The sequence below is a fragment of the Podarcis gaigeae genome (assembly GCF_964106915.1).
Source record: "Podarcis gaigeae genome assembly, chromosome: 7".
NCBI lineage: Eukaryota > Metazoa > Chordata > Lepidosauria > Squamata > Lacertidae > Podarcis > Podarcis gaigeae.
This window is the reverse complement of record NC_139683.1, coordinates 62,835,747-62,857,096: the sequence shown is the minus strand read 5'-3', so window position 1 is coordinate 62,857,096 and position 21,350 is coordinate 62,835,747. Positions and strand designations below refer to the sequence as shown.

At 41.4% G+C, this 21,350-nt stretch overlaps 1 protein-coding gene across 1 annotated transcript in view; it reads right to left on the bottom strand.

Annotated features, from left to right (window-relative positions):
* Positions 1–12,642, bottom strand: part of LOC310849383 (uncharacterized protein) — a gene marked incomplete at its 5' end in the record, with an annotated part of 87,028 nt that extends 74,386 nt beyond the window's left edge. Inside the window, 4 exons of the mRNA XM_083749548.1 lie at positions 279–400; positions 4,349–4,437; positions 12,188–12,251; positions 12,382–12,642. Coding sequence (XP_083605674.1) covers positions 279–400; positions 4,349–4,437; positions 12,188–12,251; positions 12,382–12,642 — 536 coding nt within the window. The remainder of the gene's footprint in view (positions 1–278; positions 401–4,348; positions 4,438–12,187; positions 12,252–12,381) is intronic.
* Between the last annotated feature and the right edge of the window lie 8,708 nt (positions 12,643–21,350).

Here is a 21,350-nt window from a genome sequence, read left to right as displayed (position 1 = left end):
GTCTTTAATAAACCACAAATAGCCAGGAACTCATTTTTATGGCTGATTCAAACGGCATCACTTCCAGCAACAGAAGAAATGAAATGTATTTTCTGATTCCAGAAATAATGAACAGCCCCGGTACTAAATCACCACTTATTTCAACTGTCATGTTTCCTTAGATAGTTTTGCTTCTATTGCCCCCGCCCCACCCTGACCTAAAGAGGGGGGAAACCAACATGTTATGCATAGTTCTGCAGGAGTAAACCAAAAACAAACTGAAAAATCAGTTTGCTCACCATACGGAGAATCTGTGTTTCTCCAACTCCTCCAGATAAGATGTTACACGGAAAGCTGGTTCATTTAGTCCGATCCCAGGACTTCCTTGGCCACACACGTTGCTCGGATCATTCTGGCTCGTCTAAAAATAACAGTCATAAATAAGGGAGATTAAGTGGCCAAAACAATGCACTAGAGATTTTACAACTCCTGTTTGAACGGCCTTGTTTGGGAACTACTTTATATTTGAAATAATCTAGCGAACTCTGCAGTGCAGCACCATGGTTTTAACACACAAATAGCAAAGGAATTTGGTTAGCATTGACTCACACACTTTCATCTTTGTAAGTGCACCCAATTTGTCACTTGGTCCTTAAGAAATGGGGAATAAAACCCTAAATGTTCAGCCCGGGCAATAGATCTTTAGAGCAGATAGGATACAAAGTGGCTTTGCACAGTGATGAAACTGGATTTTTCTCTGCGAAACGACTGGCATATAACATAATTGCTGAGACCATTAGACATTGGTCTAGGCCACAGTGCAACCACCTGCAACCCTGGAGTTGGTTAATAATGTCTTAATATTCTTGAACTGCAAGCCCATCATCCCCCAGCCAGCTTGGGCAATGCTCAGGGTTGCTTGGAGCTGTAGTCCAGCGATGTTTGGGGATTGGTTCTAGACAACAGTAGTGGCTCATTTGGGAGCAGGGAGTGGAGGCAGTCATGTTCTCTCAGCAACAGCAGTGCTGCATTTGCTGCCCTGTGGATGAGGTGAGGCAGAAGTGAGGCCAGGGGAACTTTGGTTAGGCAGCGGTGCCCTTGCAGGTGCACCTGTGGGACTGCCCCCATCCCAACTCACCCCACCTCTGCCCTAACCAGCACAGCATTACAACAATTTGCTGCCTGCCTTTAGAGCAAGTAGAACAATAGAAATACTTAACTGACCAATCACATCAGTTCGCCCCCCCCCCGAAAAAAGTCCTGCCCCCCCCCAAATCCTGGCTACGCCCATGCAAGCTACCACTGTTGGACGGTATATAAACAGGAAAGTGGGACCCTCTATCAGGTACTCTTGGTTTTGTAGCCTCACTCCTGTTTTAGATATTCCAAGTTACTACTGCCCCTTTTTGCCTCTTGAATGGGATATCATTAACATACAAGAAAAACAGGACTTCTAGTTAATGACACATCCTAATCCTGGCGTGCTCTGGTCCATGGGGTCACGAAGAGTCGGACACGACTAAACAACAACAACAAATTCTCATTATAATCCGACAGTTTGGGTGAGCCATAGATTACTACGTTCAGATGCAACAGCAAATTATGGTTTGCCTCTGGTTAGAAGTGGATGTACCTCATCCTGTATCTTCCCTTGTATTGCAGAGGAAGAGGGGAGGGGAAGAGGGAGCAGGAGTGCCAACTTGGTATTGCAACTGTGGGTGCCTGGGGTCGTGGGTGCCATGCAGCGTGCATGGCCCTAGCACTGAAATTTTGTGGGTGCTCAGCACCCAGGGCCCCAGGGAGTTGGCACCTATGTGAGGGAGCATGTGAGCCTGCGGCAATCAGAGGTTTTGGCAAAGTCATCTGAATGCAGCATGGTGTTGCACATGCCGGTCTACAAGAAGTCTGAGATTTCAAAACTAGTTGCCTGTGCAAAGCGTTGACACACTCTCTGCAAGCTTATGAGTCAGAATTACAGCGTTCAAGATGCAAAGCAAAAAGGCATTAAAACGGATTATACGTGAACTTCACTGGGTTGTGTTTGATCATGCACATGACTCAGAACCAGATCTTATGTCAAAGGCATGAGGGTGTGGCTCCAGGAAGCTTTTACTTTCTCACAATGATTGCATGGGCATAAGCACTTTGTGCCCTTTAATAACAATACGTTAATAACTTAATTACACACAGTGCAATGCTCTGAACAACATCAAATAAGATGTCACTGTATTGCTCTTTAGGCCAACAAAACATCAGAAGAACAAAAATAGCAGTAATTAGGCTGAGGCATGGAAGTCCCTTAGAAGGCTCTGAACATCTCTCCTTCTCCAAATGTAACTTCTTACATTTTCCTGCAGCAAGGGTGCTTTTGTTTTCTGGGTTTTGTTTTAAAAGTACAGTGGACGTGACTCAGAGGGAAAATGAGGTGCACTTAAACCCCATTGAAATAAACACCACTTAACTGCTTAGCTATGTGCATGCTTATTTATGAAGCTTTCTCTCCAAATGCTGGAGGTACCTAACAAATGCCAATATAAACAATCCAAATTTAATAAGTTAACTTAGACCAACTTATTAATTCATTTCAAGTTTATACCACCCTTCAATCATATTCCTGGAGCAGCTAACAGAAGAAAAATAATGTAGTATACATCCACTTACGACTATTGCTCTGGAACTATTTCACTTCATGAAATAATACTGCATTATCATAAATAATGGGTTTATTGCTCATACAAGCAATGGGTTGGTTTGAGACTTGTATTGGATGGAACTTTCCTAATGGAGAAGAAGGGGGTGTTCTTATCAGGTTCTGCATGCAGGCTTCTCATAGGCATCTGGTTGGCTATTTTGAGAACAAGATTTGGATGAAATGGGCCATTGACTTGATCCAGCAGGACTGTCTTATGTTCTTATGAAGATAGCCCTTCAAATATTAACTTCCCAAGGTTTATAGGACTTTACAGGTCATCCCTAGTCCCTTGTCTTTGATCTGGTAGCATATTAAATATTAGGTGTTTGCTACCATGCCTACAGACTTTGAAGAAGCATGAACTCAGGGCGAAAAGGAGAAACGAGCTGAGAGGAAGGCACATTTTGGAAACCCTCACCGTGTCAACTCCCACCCGGAAACCTATGTCCACACTGTGCAAGGACGTGTGGATCCAGAATTGGCCTCCACAGTCATGTACAGACTCACTGTTAAGACCATGTTTATGGAAGACAATCTTACTTGACTACAAGTGATTGTCAAAGAAGAGGAGGAGGAAGAAAACCATGCCTACAAGTATTTGTTTAGTGATGAAATTCCAGCGATTTTGGGGGGGAGGGGAATGCAAAAAGAAAGTACAAGAATTTAAAAATGGTTTTTGATGGGTTGGTCCTTTTTCCAAAAGAGAATTGCTCAGTTTCACTATCATCTTATGATGGACTCTAAAACCCAAACACCCTTTTGAAGGGAGCAGGTAGAAACAGAAGTGAGAATACCCAATAAACCATAAAAGTTCAGCAAAGAAAATAACCAGCTAATTACCACTTCAAAGATTGGCAGGTATTGGTGAGCTGTTAAGGGATTTATTTAGCCAAAGTCTTTGGCAGAGTGGGGAAAAGGTGTGTTCTGAGCCATAAAAAAGTTTTACTGGCATTGCTGAGTTCACAAAATGTCAGCAGTTTTCCTCCAGATGCACAAAAAAAAAACTCCACTGCAAGTCAAGGATGCCTTTTGAAATCACTGCAATTTATAAGGCAATTGTAGATATAGATGATAGACAGATAGATAGATGATAGATAGATAGATAGATAGATAGATAGATAGATGATAGATAGATGATAGATAGATAGATAGATAGAGATAGATAGATAGATAGATGATAGATAGATAGATATAGATAGATAGATAGATGATAGATAGATAGATAGATAGATAGATAGATAGATAGATAGATGATAGATAGATAGATAGATAGATAGATAGATAGATAGATAGATAGATGATAGATAGATAGATAGATAGATAGATAGAGATAGATAGATGATAGATGATAGATAGATAGATAGATGATAGATAGATGATAGATAGATAGATAGATAGATAGATAGATAGATAGATAGGTAGATAGATGATAGATAGATGATAGATAGATAGATAGATAGATAGATAGATAGATAGATAGATAGAGATAGATAGATAGATAGATGATAGATGATAGATGATAGATAGATAGATGATAGATAGATAGATGATAGATAGATAGATAGATAGATAGATAGATAGATAGATAGATAGAGATAGATAGATAGATAGATAGATAGATAGATAGATAGATAGATAGATAGATGATAGGAAGGAAGAAGATAGATAGATTCTTACTTTGCTATATATACCATGAGCTTCCTTCACTGGGACCAGATCACAATTCTTATCAGACGAACCAGAGTTGATTGGATATGGCTCATTTCCTAAGCAGAGAAAGCACAACAAATATGTAATTCAAATGGCTGAAAATATACTTGTTTCCATAATCATATCAGCATTAGCAAATTTTAAATAATTTAAGATTTATATATTTAGCCTCAAGTATGCCGCCTGTATAATTCTCAATCACTTGCTTATAATGTTCACAAACTGAAACTAGTAATGACAACAACAAAAATACAGGCACAGCAGCCTACTATCGCTGATGTCCATGAGCTGGAACAAATGCAAGAAAACAGATTCAGGTATTAAACCCATCAAAATTATGTGCTTGCTTGCTTGTTTGTTTGCTGGTTGCTTGTTTTGGGAAGAAACATGCAGCACTTAACCAACTATTGCATGAGATGCTTTTTCAAAGGCATAGGGTTAGCAAGGGACCCAAATTTCAGTAGTAAAATTCATGTGTCTGTTCTGTTTTGTTTCTCTTCTGTTTTGTTTCTGGTGCCCATGACATTGCTGATGATGAATAAGTAGAACTCAGATAACTCCCCTCTCATGCATTCAAAGTACACAGGAGGGGAATGGCGAGGCTGTGCAGGCTAGCCCTCTCCTTACCCCACCAAACCCAGGGCAGATGCAGGGCCGGATTTGATGAGGCTCTAAGCTACTGAAGGTAATGGGACCCTTTATATGTCCAGCTGTCCTTTGTCAGAAACAAATTGTACTGTTTTTTGTGTTGAATATATGCTATATGGTAATTTATGGACCTAATAGGTATCTAAAGCCATTTGCACATAACAAAATATGTATTTTATCAAAGTAATTGTTGAACTGAAATACAATTAAGAAGTATATTTATAGTGAAATACAATTAAGAAGAAGTATATTAATTGTGAAATAATTATTAAGCTCTAACTTAAAATGATTTTTTTATTCATGTATATCCAGTCTTTTGTTCTTTAATTTCTTTGGGGCCCCGAAGAGAGTGGGGCCCTAAGCTATACCTTATTTAGCTTATACAGTGGTACCTTGGGTTACAGATGCTTCAGGTTACAGATGCTTCAGGTTACAGACTCTGCTAACCCAGAAATGGTACCTCAGGTTAAGAACTTTGCTTCAGGATGAGAACAGAAATCGTGTGGAGGCGGCACGGCAGCAGCAGGAGGCCCCATTAGGTAAAGTGGTACCTCGGGTTAAGAACAGTTTCAGGTTAAGAAGAGACCTCCAGAACGAATTAAGTTCTTAACTCGAGGTACCACTGTATGTAAATCTGGCACTGGGCAGATGCTTTCAATGTACATCATAAGCAGCTCTTAGTGCACATCTAAGTATCATGGGTATCGTGAAATGACAGCCAATTGTTAGTCATTTAATCTATTATTGCCATATTTCCACTGTGTCATATTTATTGATTTATTGCCTCAGGTGACAGAATCATTGGATGGGTAACGGGTACTAACACCTTGATTTGGAAGGGGGGGGTGCCAGTTACTGCTTTGCCTTAGGTAGTGAAACGTCTTGGGTGGGTGAGCTTCCTTGAGGAGAGTTTTCCATAACTGTGACCACACAACAGAAAAGGCCTAGTAGTCACCCACCATTACTGTTCACCATCGGGTTACCTCAATAAGAACTTCTAAAGGAGGCTCCCAAGTTCTGAAAGGCAAACCTACAGATCAGAACCCAGAAAGGGGCCTTTTTGTTTGAGAGTTTCCTTCCCCCTGCTTTGTTTTTCCTGTTTTAGAAACTGAGCAACCATTGCTGGACGACACTGGTGGCGGCGGCAACTGACAGGAGGGAAACCCCTCCACCACCTGTGCTGTTGTGCCACCATTTTATAACACTTCCTTCCTTCTTCAAAGAAAATTAGGTCAGTCTGTAAAATATTAATTAAAGAGCTAGGTCTTAGAGAACTTAAGAACCTAAGGCTAGTCTGCTGGATCAGGACAATGGCCTAATGTCTCGGACAGTGAGGTAGAACATAGCTTCCATGGTTAGTAAGCATTGCTGTGTGCTTCTGCCTCTCCAGCAACAGAAGAGAGAGAGAGAGAGAGAGAGAGAGAGAGAGAGAGAGAGAGAGAGAGAGAGAGAGAGCACTCTTCCAGATGACCTATTTATTGAGCCAGTGTGGTGTACTGGTTAGAGTGTTGGACTAGGACCTGGGAAACCAGGGTTCAAATCTCCACTTGACATGAAGCTCATTGCGTGACCTTTGGCCAGTTACTGTCTCTCAGTCTAACCTACCTCACAGAGTAGCTGTGGGGATTCACTGAGGAGGACAAAAATAATATTTGTTGCCCCAGCCACTCCATGTATGCCACCTTGAGCTCTTTTGAGGAAAAGGTGGGGTACAAATGCAATAAATAAATAATCCGATTTGCTTGCACAATGCTTGCTTGAAGGTTAGACCATGGTCTTTACTCAACATTCATTCTCATTTGTTTGCAGGGACGTTATATGACAACCAGCATTGATCCCGAATTCATCCTGATTTGTTTTGCAGTGGTTGTTGTACATCTTCCCGTTAATCATTTGTTCATCCCAAACTTTTCAGTGTGTTTTCTCCATCACTCTCCCAACCACAAATACATGTTTTTTAAAAATGTATTTGTGGCACCAGCATGATAGGGTGGTTTAATCCATATTCATTGAGTAAACCTAAATTTCTCATATGAGTTTCCACAAAATACAGAGAGCCTGGAGATGAAGGGGGAAAGGGGAAAGACAGGATTGGTATGCCTGAGTGAGACGTTGGAGAGGAAAACAAATTGAATATACTGTTGCTGAATGATTTTCCTGTGGGCGGTTGTGCTTTGGTTGGTGGAGGTTTTTTTTTGAGCTTGTATTCTTCCCTTTATTTTCTGTATCACTGAGCTCATTACTTTTAACTCTAGATAGATTTCCTGGTAAAACACAATGTACTTCTTCAGCAGCCATAAACTGTGAGGAGCTGCTTAAATTAAAGATCAATAAAAAAATTACAGGAGGAGAAAAGAAAATGTGTCATAAATAAAAAAAGAGAGATGCTCTAAAAAAAAAAGCTGTGCAATTAAACACAATGAAAATCTGAAATGAAATTAAATTTTGTTGTAATACATTTCCCATTCTTTTCTTCAAGAAAATTACCTCAGAAGTGGAAGGGATTTCTCTTCCCCTCCCCCTCCCCACGTAATTTAAATGTTAAGCGGCCAGATGTGTGTCTCATGCTTGAAGAGTTGAAGCTTTGCATTATTTAGCATATTAAGATTCACAGAATTTAAAAAAGGCTTCCTTTATTGCCTGAAGGTTCTAATTAAGTAAACCTTAGCTTGGTACATTTAAAACTTGCAATACAAGAGATTTTGCTTCTTTCTCGGATTTTTCTTTCTGTTCTTACTACAGGCACATCAGTATAATAAATGTGGAAAATACTTAAGATGCTATAATTTTTCTTTGGCTTGAGGAATTAAACCTATCTATTACTTTAAGAAGATTTTAATAGGGCCAGCAATCAGAAAGACATCTAACGGCTCCAGACTACTTTTTTTTTAATCATAGGAGTTTTTCATAGTTGCTAGAGAGGAAATGTGGCTTATAAAATTCTATGTAAAAATTCCCTCTCATATACACACTACTACTCAGCAAATTAGCCCCATGAAAACAAAAACGAGAATTGCACACTTCGTCTCTGCTAAACTGCATTCTCTCTTTTTTTATAACATTTTATAATTGACCGCAAAATGCTATAAAGTGCTAATTAGATGCCCTATCAACTATGAGATGATGGAAGGAGTAGAACAGCTGCACTAGAAATTGTAATTAAAATGAAAATCCCACTGACAAGTCTAGGGACAATTATAAACCATACCCAAACAAAAATATTTCTGCTTTCTTAGAAAAACAATGGGGGGGAAAGATCCAACATTGCCACTTTGCTGTAATTATTTTAGTAAATCAGCTCCAAAATCATTACATTCTTTGGCCTCCTGCATTTTCTTAAAACCACTGATTTTACAAGATTAAAAGCAGATTTCAGATTATCAGGTAAAAGGGCATGGTACAGTCCTCTGAATACATTCCAGAATGCAGCTAAGGGACTACGTCTTGAAGTATGATGGGAGACAAGGGAATGACCCTTTTCTCCTGGACATCTTAGTGTCTTTTGATACAATTGACCCATACATCCTTCTGGAACAGCTATCCAATTTGGGAGTTGGGGCACTGCTTTGCTGTGGCTCCATTCTTACCTGAACAGTTGGCCCCAGAAAATGGTGCCGGGGATTTATGTTTGGTCCCTTGGGGTTCCACGAGGACAATCTTATTCTCAATCCTATTTAATATCCACAAGAACCTGCTGGGTGGGGGACACCTGGAGTTTGAAGCATGCTGTCATCAATATGTGGATAACACACAACTCTATTTCTCCCTTTTTTTCCTCAGCAGATACAGTGGTGGATGTTCTAAGGCAGGTGCCTGTCTCCAGAAATGGACTGGTTGAGCACCAACAAGCTGAGGCCAAAGCCAAACAAGATGAAGATGCTGCTTGTAGATGGTTCCCTTGGTCCAGATCGGATCTACAGAGGGTTGCACTCACCCAAGAGGATCACATTTGGAGCTACATCCACCATTGTCCCTGGAGGCAAAAGTGGCCTATGTTGCATGGAATTCACTTTGCCACCTTAGTCTGGTGCCCCAGGTACATCCCTATCTGGATAGGGATATCTTAGTATCAGTAAACTATGTTCTGGAAACCTCCTGTCTGGATTACTGCAATGTTTTATATGTGAGGTTGCCTTTGAAGGTGGTCCAGAAAGTTCAGCAGTTGCAGAATCTGGCTGCATATTTACTACCAAAGACCAGGCATTCACAACTTTCCACACCTGTCCTTGCATGCCCTGACTGCCAGTACATTTCCAAGCCAAATTCCAGGTGCTAACATTAACCTATAGATCTAACGCAGCTTCAGGACCAAAGTACCTGAAGGAACGCCTCTTCCCATATAAGCCTACTTAGATATCAAGATCATATACAGAGGCCTTTCTTAGGAGGCGTCTTCCATTGGAAGAGTGGAGGATGGTAGTGAGGAAAAAGGACCTTTTCAGTGGTGGCTCCCTGACTACATAATGCTCTCCCCAGGGAAGCTCACCTGGTGCCTTCTGTGGCAGTTTTTTGGTACCAAGCAAAGTCTCCCCCGGCTTAGTCTTTTTGGGGTTTTTTAGCAGTTTCATTAGTTTTAACAGTGACACTTTTTAAGGGCTTTGGAGTCAACATTTTTCTTCTGCTGACAGTTTTTAAATGTTGCTTCTTGGAGTTGTAATTTGGATGGGGAAACATATAATTATTATTATTTATTAGATTTATATACTGTCCATCATCATAAGATCTCAGGGCAGTTCACAGAATAAAATACAGGCTAAAAACAAGCAAATAAGTAATAAAGGTAAAGGGACCCCTGACCATTAGGTCCAGTCGTGACTGACTCTGTGGTTGCAGCGCTCATCTCGCTTTATTGGCCAAGGGAGCCGGCGTACAGTTTCAGGGTCATGTGGCCAGCATGACTAAGTCGCTTCTGGCGAACCAGAGCAGCGCACGGAAACGCCGTTTACCTTCCCGTTTACCTATTTATCTGCTTGCACTTTGATGCCCTTTCGAACTGCTAGGTTGGCAGGAGCAGGGGCCGAGCAACAGGAGCTCACTCCATCACAGGAATTCGAACCACCAGCCCTCTGATCAGCAAGTCCTAGGCTCTGTGGTTTAACCCACAGCGCCACCTGCGTCCCAAATAAGTAATACAAAACAGCAAAACAATACCCCCCCTCCTTCCCACAGACACATTTAAAAGGCTATAGAATATTAATCAGCCAAAGACCTGGTTGAAGAACTTTTTCGCCTGGCACCTAAAAATATATAATGAAGGCACCAGACAAACCACTGGTGTTCTTATGTAATTCTATTTATGGATTGTTTTTATTGTATTTCCTATTTTGTATGTTGCAATTCGCCTAGGAGCTCAAGGTGACCCACACATTTTAAAATAATAACAATAATTGTTGCTGCTGCTGCTTCTGCTGCTGTTTCCTGTGGTGGGGATTTTGTTATGTGATGTGTACACCGGGCTCTTATTAGAGAACAGTTTCTAGAAAACAGGCTAGAGCAACTGAAATGACAAGACACCAATTTCTTTTGCGACATAAATAAAATGATATTATCTGCCCGAACCCAAGACCCTACCCATGCACAATCTATCTAGGCATGGGGAAATGGAGGACGCAAACTCCTTTATTTCAGCAAATGTCACTGACCCCTTTGAAACACTGCCTATAAGGAATTATTGATAGGAGCAGCTTCTGGCGTTTTATCAAGTAATTACGTTTACATCTTATATATACAGCAGACACAGAGAAGCATGCTGCATGCTGGAAGCCATAGGCCCCTTGAAGTTGTATAGAATGGGAAGTGGAATAAGGAAAAGCCTGCTGCATTGCCACAGCAATGGCTTCATAAGTCAGCTAGGGAGCATAAATGTCATCTCTCCTAGGACCTTTCCAGCTGATACAAGCTTCATACTCCCCTCTTAGCTCCCTTTGAACATGAGATCCATCCCAGAACCAGCAATGTCACCCAACGTCCTGAATGAAGCCCACAAGCCATGTCTGGTGGCTCAGTGGATCAGTTGTCAACCTATTTCAGTCCCTTGCTAATTTCACGTACAGTGGTACCTCGGGTTACATACGCTTCAGGTTACATACGCTTCAGGTTACAGACTCCGCTAACCCATAAATAGTACCTCAGGTAAAGAACTTTGCTTCGGGGTGAGAACAGAAATCGTGCGGTAGTGGTGGGAGGCCCCATTAGCTAAAGTGGTGCTTCAGGTTAAGAACAGTTTCAGGTTAAGAACGGACCTCTGGAACAAATTAAGTACTTAACCCGAGGTACCACTGTATGTGCATAAAACCAGCTCTGTCTTGTTCCATTTGTGGGTGAATTGTTTTTTTTGGGGGGGATCCTCAAAAATCCACTGGGTTTTACCCTCATTTCCCTCACTCGCTCACTTCCCAAAAAAATTACAAGGAGGTCTGAGTTGTGCTTTTCTTTCTTTCTTTCTTTCGTTCTTTCGTTCTTTCGTTCTTTCAACATTTTACAGCTACTTGGAATAGCTAGTAAATCCACCATGGTCGCACAGTTAAAAGAAACTTTTAAAAAAATGCTCATTGGAAGTAACCATACATCATAATGTGGAGTGTCACTTCCTGGGAGCATATATTTTTTTAAGCCACGGAGGAAGTATTAGCTGCTCTAAGCAGCTGTAAAAGGTTAGCAGAAGGAAGCCCTCAGACCACTCCTCATAAGTACAGGACAGGCCTAAAGGCATGGATCAGTTTATGGATTAGGCGGCGTAATCTGCAAATTTGTGTTCTGATCCACACACACAGAAACAGCACAATAGTTTGAAAATGTATTTTCCCATGGCTGCTGGAAGATGAGAGTTTATTCCGTTCATCTGAGCTGCAAAATGATTTTAAGATCATGAATTAGGCAAGCCATGTGGGGAAGGAGGCCTCTGTTAGCAAAGAGATGCTGCTAATAATACTGGTGTGAGGAGAGAAAGGGGAGAGCAGGAGACATCATGATCTGCAAATATAAACCGCCAAATAAAATGCAAAGGGGTGTAAAAATGTCGGAGAAACACCACCTCTAATCTGATGTTGTCAGTACACTCCACACACACCTTGTAATTGCAAACATATTGAGCCTACACACACACACACACACACACACACACACAGTGTTTTAGAGAGCGGCACGTCTTTTCTGTACCTTTTCTGCAGGGCTCTGTTTGATCCTTCACATTTGATTTAAACTTGTCCGTGGCTTCGCCTGCCTAGTGAAATAATTGACAGACGGTATCGTTGGGGGTGTGGAGATGTGTGTTTTCGTAATCGAAAGACATATGCAAAGCAAATCTATTTTCAAAGTGTTAGCAAATTATCCGGAGCGATAAAAGCTCTGACCTGCTGGAAACATTTCAAGAGCTGGTCCTTTCTTTTCGTCCGAGTTTCTTTTGACACGCACCGTTCCCAACCTTCTGCACCATTAAACTGCTTTCCCACTTCCTTTTCAACAGTGGGAATACTTCCCTTATGGGTGTCAGAATCTCTCGGAGAGGTCAAAGGTTGCCCTGCGGAGGAAATAACAAGCTGTGAAATGTAAAAGAACAATTCCTTCCACATGTTTCCTCGCTCCGAGAACAGCAAAGCACTGTCAGCCTCCATCTCTTCGGGATGGCCCAGGCCCTTGCAAAACAGCTCTGTCAAAACAAATTTATCATTAAAAGACCCGCGCAACTGTTTAAAGCTTTTTACTACCCCTTCAGTAGATGAGAACGTTGTTCACTGAAACCAAATGGGGTGCATTAAAAGCGACGACACCAGAGAAAGATGAGCCTGGCGTGGTCCAGCTAAAGCGAAAGAGGTGTGTGTACACATGGATGTGAATGCATTGTTTTAATTTGCAATGGGCAGTGTGTGCTTCCCTTAAAATGGAACACTTTGGCTGGTTTGATTGCTCAAAAAACAATGACATGTCATAGGAAGTTTCCACATGGGGGCTTTATCCCACAAAAGGGTTGTTCAGATCCAATGTTTCTGTGTATGTGATTAGCTTCCATAGTTTCCATTTTCCCCCATCATGGATCTTCGTTGCTATTCTTGCCACTTGCCATCCACTCCAGTGCGTGGAGCTTGATGGAAGGTTTTATCTCTGCTGTGCTTGTCTTCCCTTTTCCATAGTCACTCCTCCCCCACCTTCCACTTCCTTCTCCCATTTTCAGCATGCAAGTTGGTATTTCTGCACCTTTATGCACACACCTTTACAAAAAAAAAAAAAAATCACCAGAAGTGCCCAAGATCACAAAAACAAATGTTACCAGTCTATTTCTGTCATCTGTCAGTTCTGCAATCCAAGACACATTCCAGCCTGGACACCGAAGTCCAGCTCCGAGCATAGCTGTCAATGTTTTCCTTTTTTTAAGGGAAATTCCCTTATTCCAAATAGTATTCCTTGCAAGAAAAGGGAACAGTTGAAAGCTATGGCTCCGAGGGCCTTCACTGGGAGAAGTGAGGTTACAGGGAACCAGCCAGAGGGCCTTCTCAGTAGTGGCGCCTTCCCTGTGGAAGGCCCTCCCATCAGATGTCAAGGAAATAAACAACTGACATTTAGAAAACATCTGAAGGCAGCCCTGTTTAGGGAAGTTTTTAATGGCTGATGTTTTATTATGTTTTATATGTGCTAGAAGCCACCCAGAGTGGCTGGGGAAACCAAACTAGATGGGTGGGGTATAAACAATTAAAAAAAAATGTTTACTGTTATTGTTTTGTTTCTATTATCAATTTAAAATGACAGAACTTGCACATTAGCAGGTCCTTGCAACAAAAAACACAAGGGGTGGGAGGGAAATCTGTTTAAAGACAGATCTACCTAATACATGCATCCTGAAGCAATATGTGAACCCACAACACAGATAGCCTTTGAAATCAGCATGTCTCCCAACAGTGTGATACGGTTCTCCATCCAAAAAAAATGTGTCCAATAATGTGTACTAGAGTATATGCATTCTTGCATGTATTAGTGAAATTGCATACAAATGTGTTTCTCCTGGACATGGTCGGCCAATTGGTGCCAAAGAAGGACAGAACTTTTTTTATGTATGCAACAACAGCAGCAAGAATACTCATCGCGAAGTATTGGAAGACACAAGATTTACCCACTTGGGAAGAATGGCAGATGAAGTTGATGGACTATATGGAACTGGCGGAAATGACTGGCAGAATCCGAGACCAGGGAGAAAAGTTGGTGGAAGAAGATTGGAAAAAATTTAAAGATTATTTACAGAAATACTGTAAAATTAATGAATGTTAGAAAAATGCAGGAATGAAGTTATATGGCTTTAGCAGAAATGTTATAAGGAATTAAGTACAAATAGATTTTTAATGTATTAAAGGGGAAAAATAAGGTTAGAATAAGTTAAGATAAATTACAGGACAGAAAACAGAGGAAGATGGAAAGGAATTGCTGAAACAGTTAATAGAAGTGGAATACAAAAAGGGAGGTGTGAGGAGGTCGTGGAAACAAGTGAATGAAAGTTAAGATATTGAAATTATTGGATGTGTTCTAAATTGTGTTTGTTTTGTTTTGTTAATTCAATGTTTTGTGTTAGTGTTATGTAGTGTTTTTGTTTTTGTATTGTGTTGTATTGTTTTGTGGATTTTTTTTTCTTTTATAGTCTTTAAACTGTTAATAAATATTATTTTTTTTAAAAAAGAAATTGCATACAAATGTGTTCATAAGCCATCAGACCAAAAAAAGAGAGAGAGAAGCTGTACCAAACAGAAACTGACCGAAACTGTGTCCACTCCTATTTCCTACGCATGTCACACTCAACCTAATGACATATATTTCTCCAGCATAAATTGTTGGGCTGGATTTGTGTCTGTTAGTTTATTAAACACGAGGTGAGAGAAATCAGCTTCTGCTAAATCACCTCCTTGCTTTTGTGTTGGTTCTCTATTTTCCCTGCTACTTGCTTGCAGTTTAATTGGATAGACATGCTTTCAGATTTCAACAGGAAGGAACAACAGGGAGATGCATCTGACAATGACATTACTCATGTTATGATAAATGCATCACCTGACGGAATTTGAATCAGAGATCAAAAGGTGCTCAGACTTGAGAACACAGGCAAAGTGGATTATTCGAACGTCTTCCTCCTTGCAAAACACCACATTACTTTTCAGGTATAGAATCTCTTTCCACCCCCACCCCCCCCACTGCCAACTTTCAAGTGTGAATGAGCTGTCAATGTCTTTTTCACAACTAAGACACCTGCTATTAGAATCTAGTCTGGAGCCCATGTTGAATTTCACAAAAAGGCTGCCTTCAGATTGTGTTGTGTCTTGATAAGAAATGAATAATCACCACCCCACTCCTTACATTAAACATTACCCTGTGTTGTTGTTTTTTAAAAATCATTTTCCTGAAGGATCTGCTTCACTTCTCTTTAAACATGATAGCTTTCTGATGTTTTATTTATTGTTTATGACTATTTTGTTATGTACTTTTTCACATTGTAAACCTCCTTGAGCATGGTTTGAACTGTGGAAAGGCAGCATAAAAATAAGATTATGTAGGTATCGAAATATGTTTTCCGCCAGCATTATGAAGCAAATTATATAGTGATTAGTCTCTTATAAGACTGTTCCAGTGCTTTTTTCTTGGGGGGGGGTGCAGGGGCACGCATACCCCTAAACATTTTGTGAATCTAAGTTTGGCCTCATTGAGGGGCAGTATTTCAATATGAGTAGGAAAATGAGAGTACCCCTAAACTTTTTTCCAAAAAAAGCACTGGACTGTTCTAACACCTCAGAGAATCTTGTTAAAGACTATAAGTACCCTCCTGATTTGCAAAAGACTTTTCTTACTGGGTACATTTTCTGACTTGCATCTTAGAATTAGCAAAGTTTTATGTTGTGTCCTAATAGATTAAAGATGGTATTTATAAGATCTATCAATGGGCAACAGCTTGCTGCAGATCATAAATGCATTTGTTCTGTTGGAAATGGCAACGCTGTACATTTCGTCACGTGGTCCCTAGTTCCCTAAGGTTTGCTCCTTTAATTGTAAATAGCCAGAAAGTCATCAAGCTGGTGTTTAATAAACTTTTAATTTGAAATGGATTACCACATGTTGTGTTTGTTTGCCCATTATTAAATCTCTTAGCAACATATCACCAGCAGAAACAGCATACTGTAGCACGGCACTGATATATATTAGAAAACAAACCCACAGGGAGATATTAACAGCTAATAATATCTTTAAAGAAGGCTCCAAGTAAATAAATAAATACAAATGATTATTATTCTGAAGGATTTCTGTTGTGTCAGTGGTTGCAAGCTGGGGGGTGTAAGGCTTCAATGTTCAGCACATCTTTTGTTATGCACAACTGCACATGGATGTCAGTCGCAGAATTATCTTACGGTGCTGTGCATCTATATCTGCACATTTACATGGCGTAGCATAACATATGCAATACATACACATGTACTTTCAGGGAAGGATTATATATCTAACTGGGAAAATATACTGATTAAAGGTCTTTGAAAGCCAGCTCCTGGGTTAGAGTAGAAAACAGCAAGAACCCCCTCTCTCACACACACAACCTCATTTTCGACTATCCCTGTCTGGTTCCTGGTATTCTTGGAGTACACTCTGAGCATGAGCATTCAGAGTTTGACAGATGGGAGGCTGAGAGCTGACACTTAAACAAATATCATACAGCATAAGTACATGAGTTTCAAAACTAGGGCATTTACAGGCTAATGTAGACATAATAAAGCATGAAGACCCTGATGCCTACTGAAACTGCCCTTGGGTATTTTATGGTGGCAATCACCCCTCTCCCACTCTCAAATCCATGGACACATCATGGCCTTCGTGTCCAATGATTTCCTCAACCTGATGTCCTCCAGATGGTTGGACTACAACTCCCATCATCCCAGACGATTGACATGCTGGTGGGGGCTGAGGGAAGTTGTAGTCCCTGGAAGGAACCAAGTTGGGGAAGGCTGACCTCAATCAAGAAAGGGAACCTGGTGCTCTCCAGATGTTGGTGGCCTTGAACTTTCACCAGCCACTGCCTGTACTGGCTGGGTTGATGGTAGCTGGACTTCAGCAACATCTCAAGGACATCAGGTTCCCCATTCCCATCCTTGATCATCTTACCACTTGGATGAAGCTTGTCACTCAACTGAGAATGGTGCTTTCTACCACAGCAGATGTGGCTCCCTTCTTTGCATGGCTGAGGCGCTAGCCATGGAAAAGGAGAGACTGCATTATAACTGCCTTTATAGTGCAGACAATTATCCATGACTTCATTACTCTCTGAGCACTAAATAAGTGAAAAGCTGGAGTCGGTCAAATTTTCTAACACCCAACACTGAGTGAAGGTGGAAGAGAATTTTTAAAATATGAAAACCAAGGTGACGTGTCCCTCACAATAAAGGATACCTGATATGTCTCCTGTTTCCTGAGAGATATTGATTTATTTAAAAACAAAAAAAAACAAAGAGTATCTAACCTTGAAGTGAGGCAAAAGAACATATTGAATGGCAGTGTGGTAGGCATGAACTTTTTAGTCCATTATCTTGTAGTCCGCCTGTTGTTTCCTTCTTCAAGACTCTATCCTCAGCAATGCTTGAATATGCAAGGTCTGAAGAGAACTGTAGGGCTGCCTCATATTTGTTCTGCTCATCTGAATACCGCGGTAGTTTAATTATCTGATAAGAGAAAACCCTGTTATATGAATAGGTCAGCCATATGCAAAATTATTCTTCTAATATTCTCAAACTTTCAATCAAAAAGGTTGATCTACAATTCTGTGGAAACACCCACTGCAGGGGTCCGCCAGTCATTAGTTTCTTCTTAATTCACATAATTCCTGTTCTAAATGCTCTCAGTGTGCAGTGCAATAATTTAAAGACACAACTGTCCGTCAATTTGCGAATCCAACGATCCAATTATTCCCCCACAGCCACAAGCCTCAATGGGTCCTTTAAAACCGACTTTGAAGTTCAAGTATGAAAGCAATTTCCAAGTCTTACAGTTTTAAATATTGCATTACAGCCTAATATAGCCACAACATATTTTCAACAGGGCTTTGGTTTCTGAACAAGTTGACTGCCTCTGGTGTAAAGGCTGAGAAAGACGGGCTTCCCTCAAGGTGCACTGCTAAAGCATATCCCTTCCATCATTGCTGTAAGAAGGAAACTGTTTCACATGAATGTTGCTTTTTAACCTTAAAATAACATTAAAGCTATATTATAACAAATAGGTAGAGAGATTTGCTGTAAGGGTGGATGCAGATTAGGAATGCTGTTTCCTACCAACCTGGAAATAGAGGTTGCACAGCCAGTGATCCAAGTCAGAAGAAATCCATTTTTCAATTTTTTGGAACCTATCAATTTTAGAGTTGTAGTGGCCTCTGAGGAAAGGACATTTAAACTTCCCATCCACTGTGTCCAAATTGTTATTACACAAAGGAAATGCTCCCCAGCCCACAACTCGGTCAATGCAAGTATTGCTTCCGCGAAGGAGAAAGAGTTCAAACAGAAGTATCTCTCCAGGCTTCCCATCCTTTCTGGCTGGAACCTCCTATTGGAAAGAGGAAGGATCAATGATATGCATATTTGGAAGAATGCCAACATAGTTTAAGAAAGGTTTTGCAAACAATGTCAGATAATAGCAGGCATAAATCTCAGAGGGTAAATGTAAGCAAGCTCTTCTGAAGCAAATCCTGAAAACATTCTCAAGGAGCTTCCAAACTGATGCTGTTTCCAGGTAGGATTTCATCAGATGAAAGTAAATTCAGGCCATGCAATTTGAGTTGATTGGGAGCTCTTGTGCAACAAACCCACTTCCCCCAAAATAGATTCAGATTTTTGCCATAAGTGATGGAGTTGCATTGAAAAGTGTAGGATAACACTTGCTGGACACAACATTGTCTAACTCCCCACGAACGAATTGGGATGAATGCTCACTAAACAGCTAGCATCACCTAGCCTCGCTGTAAACAAATCAGGATGAATTATTAATCAGCAGGTTCTCTGGAAGGGGCCATCATTAAACCATTTTAATTCTATTTTATTTCTGAATGAAATATATAATTTTTTTAAAAAAGATCCAGTAGCACCTTAGAGACCAACTAAGTTTGTTCTTCGAATAATAATGAATAATTATTCATTATTTCTGAATGTTTTCAATTGTGGATATTGCAGAAATGCCTAAAAATATTGACAGGGCAGTTATCAGAAATCATTTGATAGCAATACTGATGAACAGACATTTTGTTTCACCTCTAAATGGCACATTATGTTGCTTCTCTTCCCTTCCCCCTGCCTCTTTCAGTCAAAAGAACCTAAAACAGCAGCTTCAAAGTGCTTGGTGCAAGCAGGAGCTGCCTTCCCTTTCAAGAAATTGTCCACATGTGCAAGGGGCATGGAAGTGTGTGGCTTAATTATTCCATGGCATTGAAAAAAGAAGCTCTCTTACACCCAGTCAGACAATTGGTCCATCTAGCGCAGGCTTCCTCAACCTCGGCCCTCCAGATGTTTTGAGACTACAATTCCCATCATTCCTGACCACTGGTCCTGCTAGCTAGGGATCGTGGGAGTTGTAGGCCAAAACATCTGGAGGGGTGAGGTTGAGGAAGCCTGATCTAGCTCAATAATGTCTGCATTGACTGACAGCAGTTCTCTGGGGCTTCAGAAGGGCAACACTGAAGATGCGGGGGATTAAATCTAGGGCCCCCGCATGCAAAACAGGTGTGCTACCACTAAGCTACTGCACATTGACAGAGGTGTACCTAGGTATCATGGACTGGTTGGATACAGAGGAATAGTGGGAGGAACCAGCAGGGGAACTCCCAAGGGAAGAAGGCTCAGAGCCTTCTGGTGGTGGGATGACAATGAGTGGTCAGAGGGAGAAGACTGGGAAGAGGGTGTGTTGGAACCTGAGGAGGTAACAGGGCTTAGTGACTGAGGGAAGCCTGTGGCAGGGGGTAGTCCAGAATCAGAAGCAGGAGAGGGGGATGCCAAAAGGCAGAGATGAGTCCGGCTGGTGAAAAAGTATGTGTGTCTCCCTCTCCTGCTGTGACAAGCTCCCCTCCTCCTCAGTCTCCCAGACTCAGAAGAGGCGTGCAGAGGGTGGAAGAGGTGAGCTTCATGCAGGAGCAGTCTCAGATTGCTTGGGGGAAACCCTGGAGAGGCAGGTACGTAGATTTCTGTGGGGAGGTGGGGACCTTTCCTCTCACCTGCCAGAAGTGAGCTGCTGTACTCCTTAGGCCTGACACTCCTGTGGAGATTTGGGGGGGGGGGGGTTTGCTAATAAAGAGTTAACTCCAACGTGCTTAGTTTGATTACAGTGGTACCTCTAGTTGCGAACACCTCTGGATACGAATGCTTCGGGCTACGCACACGGCAAACCCGGAAGTAACAGAAAGGTTTCTGCCGCATGCTCAGAAGTGGGCTATCGCTGCGCTTGCATGTGCAAAACAGGCACCTCTGGATGCAATTTTTTCGGGGTAAGAATGGACCCCCGGAACAAATTAAATTCGTATCCAGAGGTATCACTGTACTGCTGGCTTGCTTCTGTCACTAGGCTCCCTTGTGCCCTTGGCAAGGGGATGTTGGCGCCCAGAACAGCAGAGGAGTGGCCCGGGGAGATTGCAGACAGGCTCCTAACCACTTCAAGCCAGAGTGAAGAAGCACAATTTTTGTCCATCCCCCCTAGCCCTCGGATCTGCACCCTTGGCGGAGGCTAATCTACCCAATCCCTAGGTACCCCCTACACACTGAAGCTCCCTCATTGAGCTTTAGATTCCAGCCATTTGACAGAGCAGCAGAAACAGCATTTTCCGATAATCAAATGGTTATACTTGCATTGCTTCAATTGGGGGGGGGGAATGCAACTAAGCACTGATAACAGGGGAGAACAACATTTCAAGGTTCCTTTCTTTTCAAAGTGTATACACAGTGTCACTCCTGTGTATAGGCTTACATTACATGAATGGTTTGTGAACGCTTAAGATGAAACAGAAGCACCCGCTGAACAATGCCATAACCCTGAAGCAGCTGCTCCTAAGCCATTGACAGGATCGAGTTTCATTTAAACCAGATTTACCATTTTTCAATAAATAACCCATGGGGAAGTTAAAAACATTAGTTATCAAATTACTGACAGAATATGCCCCTTATCAAGGCATTTGGCTACTTGGGTCCCAGACTCATGCGTGCAACAAGTTCCATTTAAACTCGCCATGTGCTTCTTTGTTGATTTCAATGGAGGAATGGATTGCACATTCCCTCTTCTCAAATAAAGTTAGCAAAGATACGGTATTTCCTTATATTTCTGGGAGTAGGGGGAGGAGATA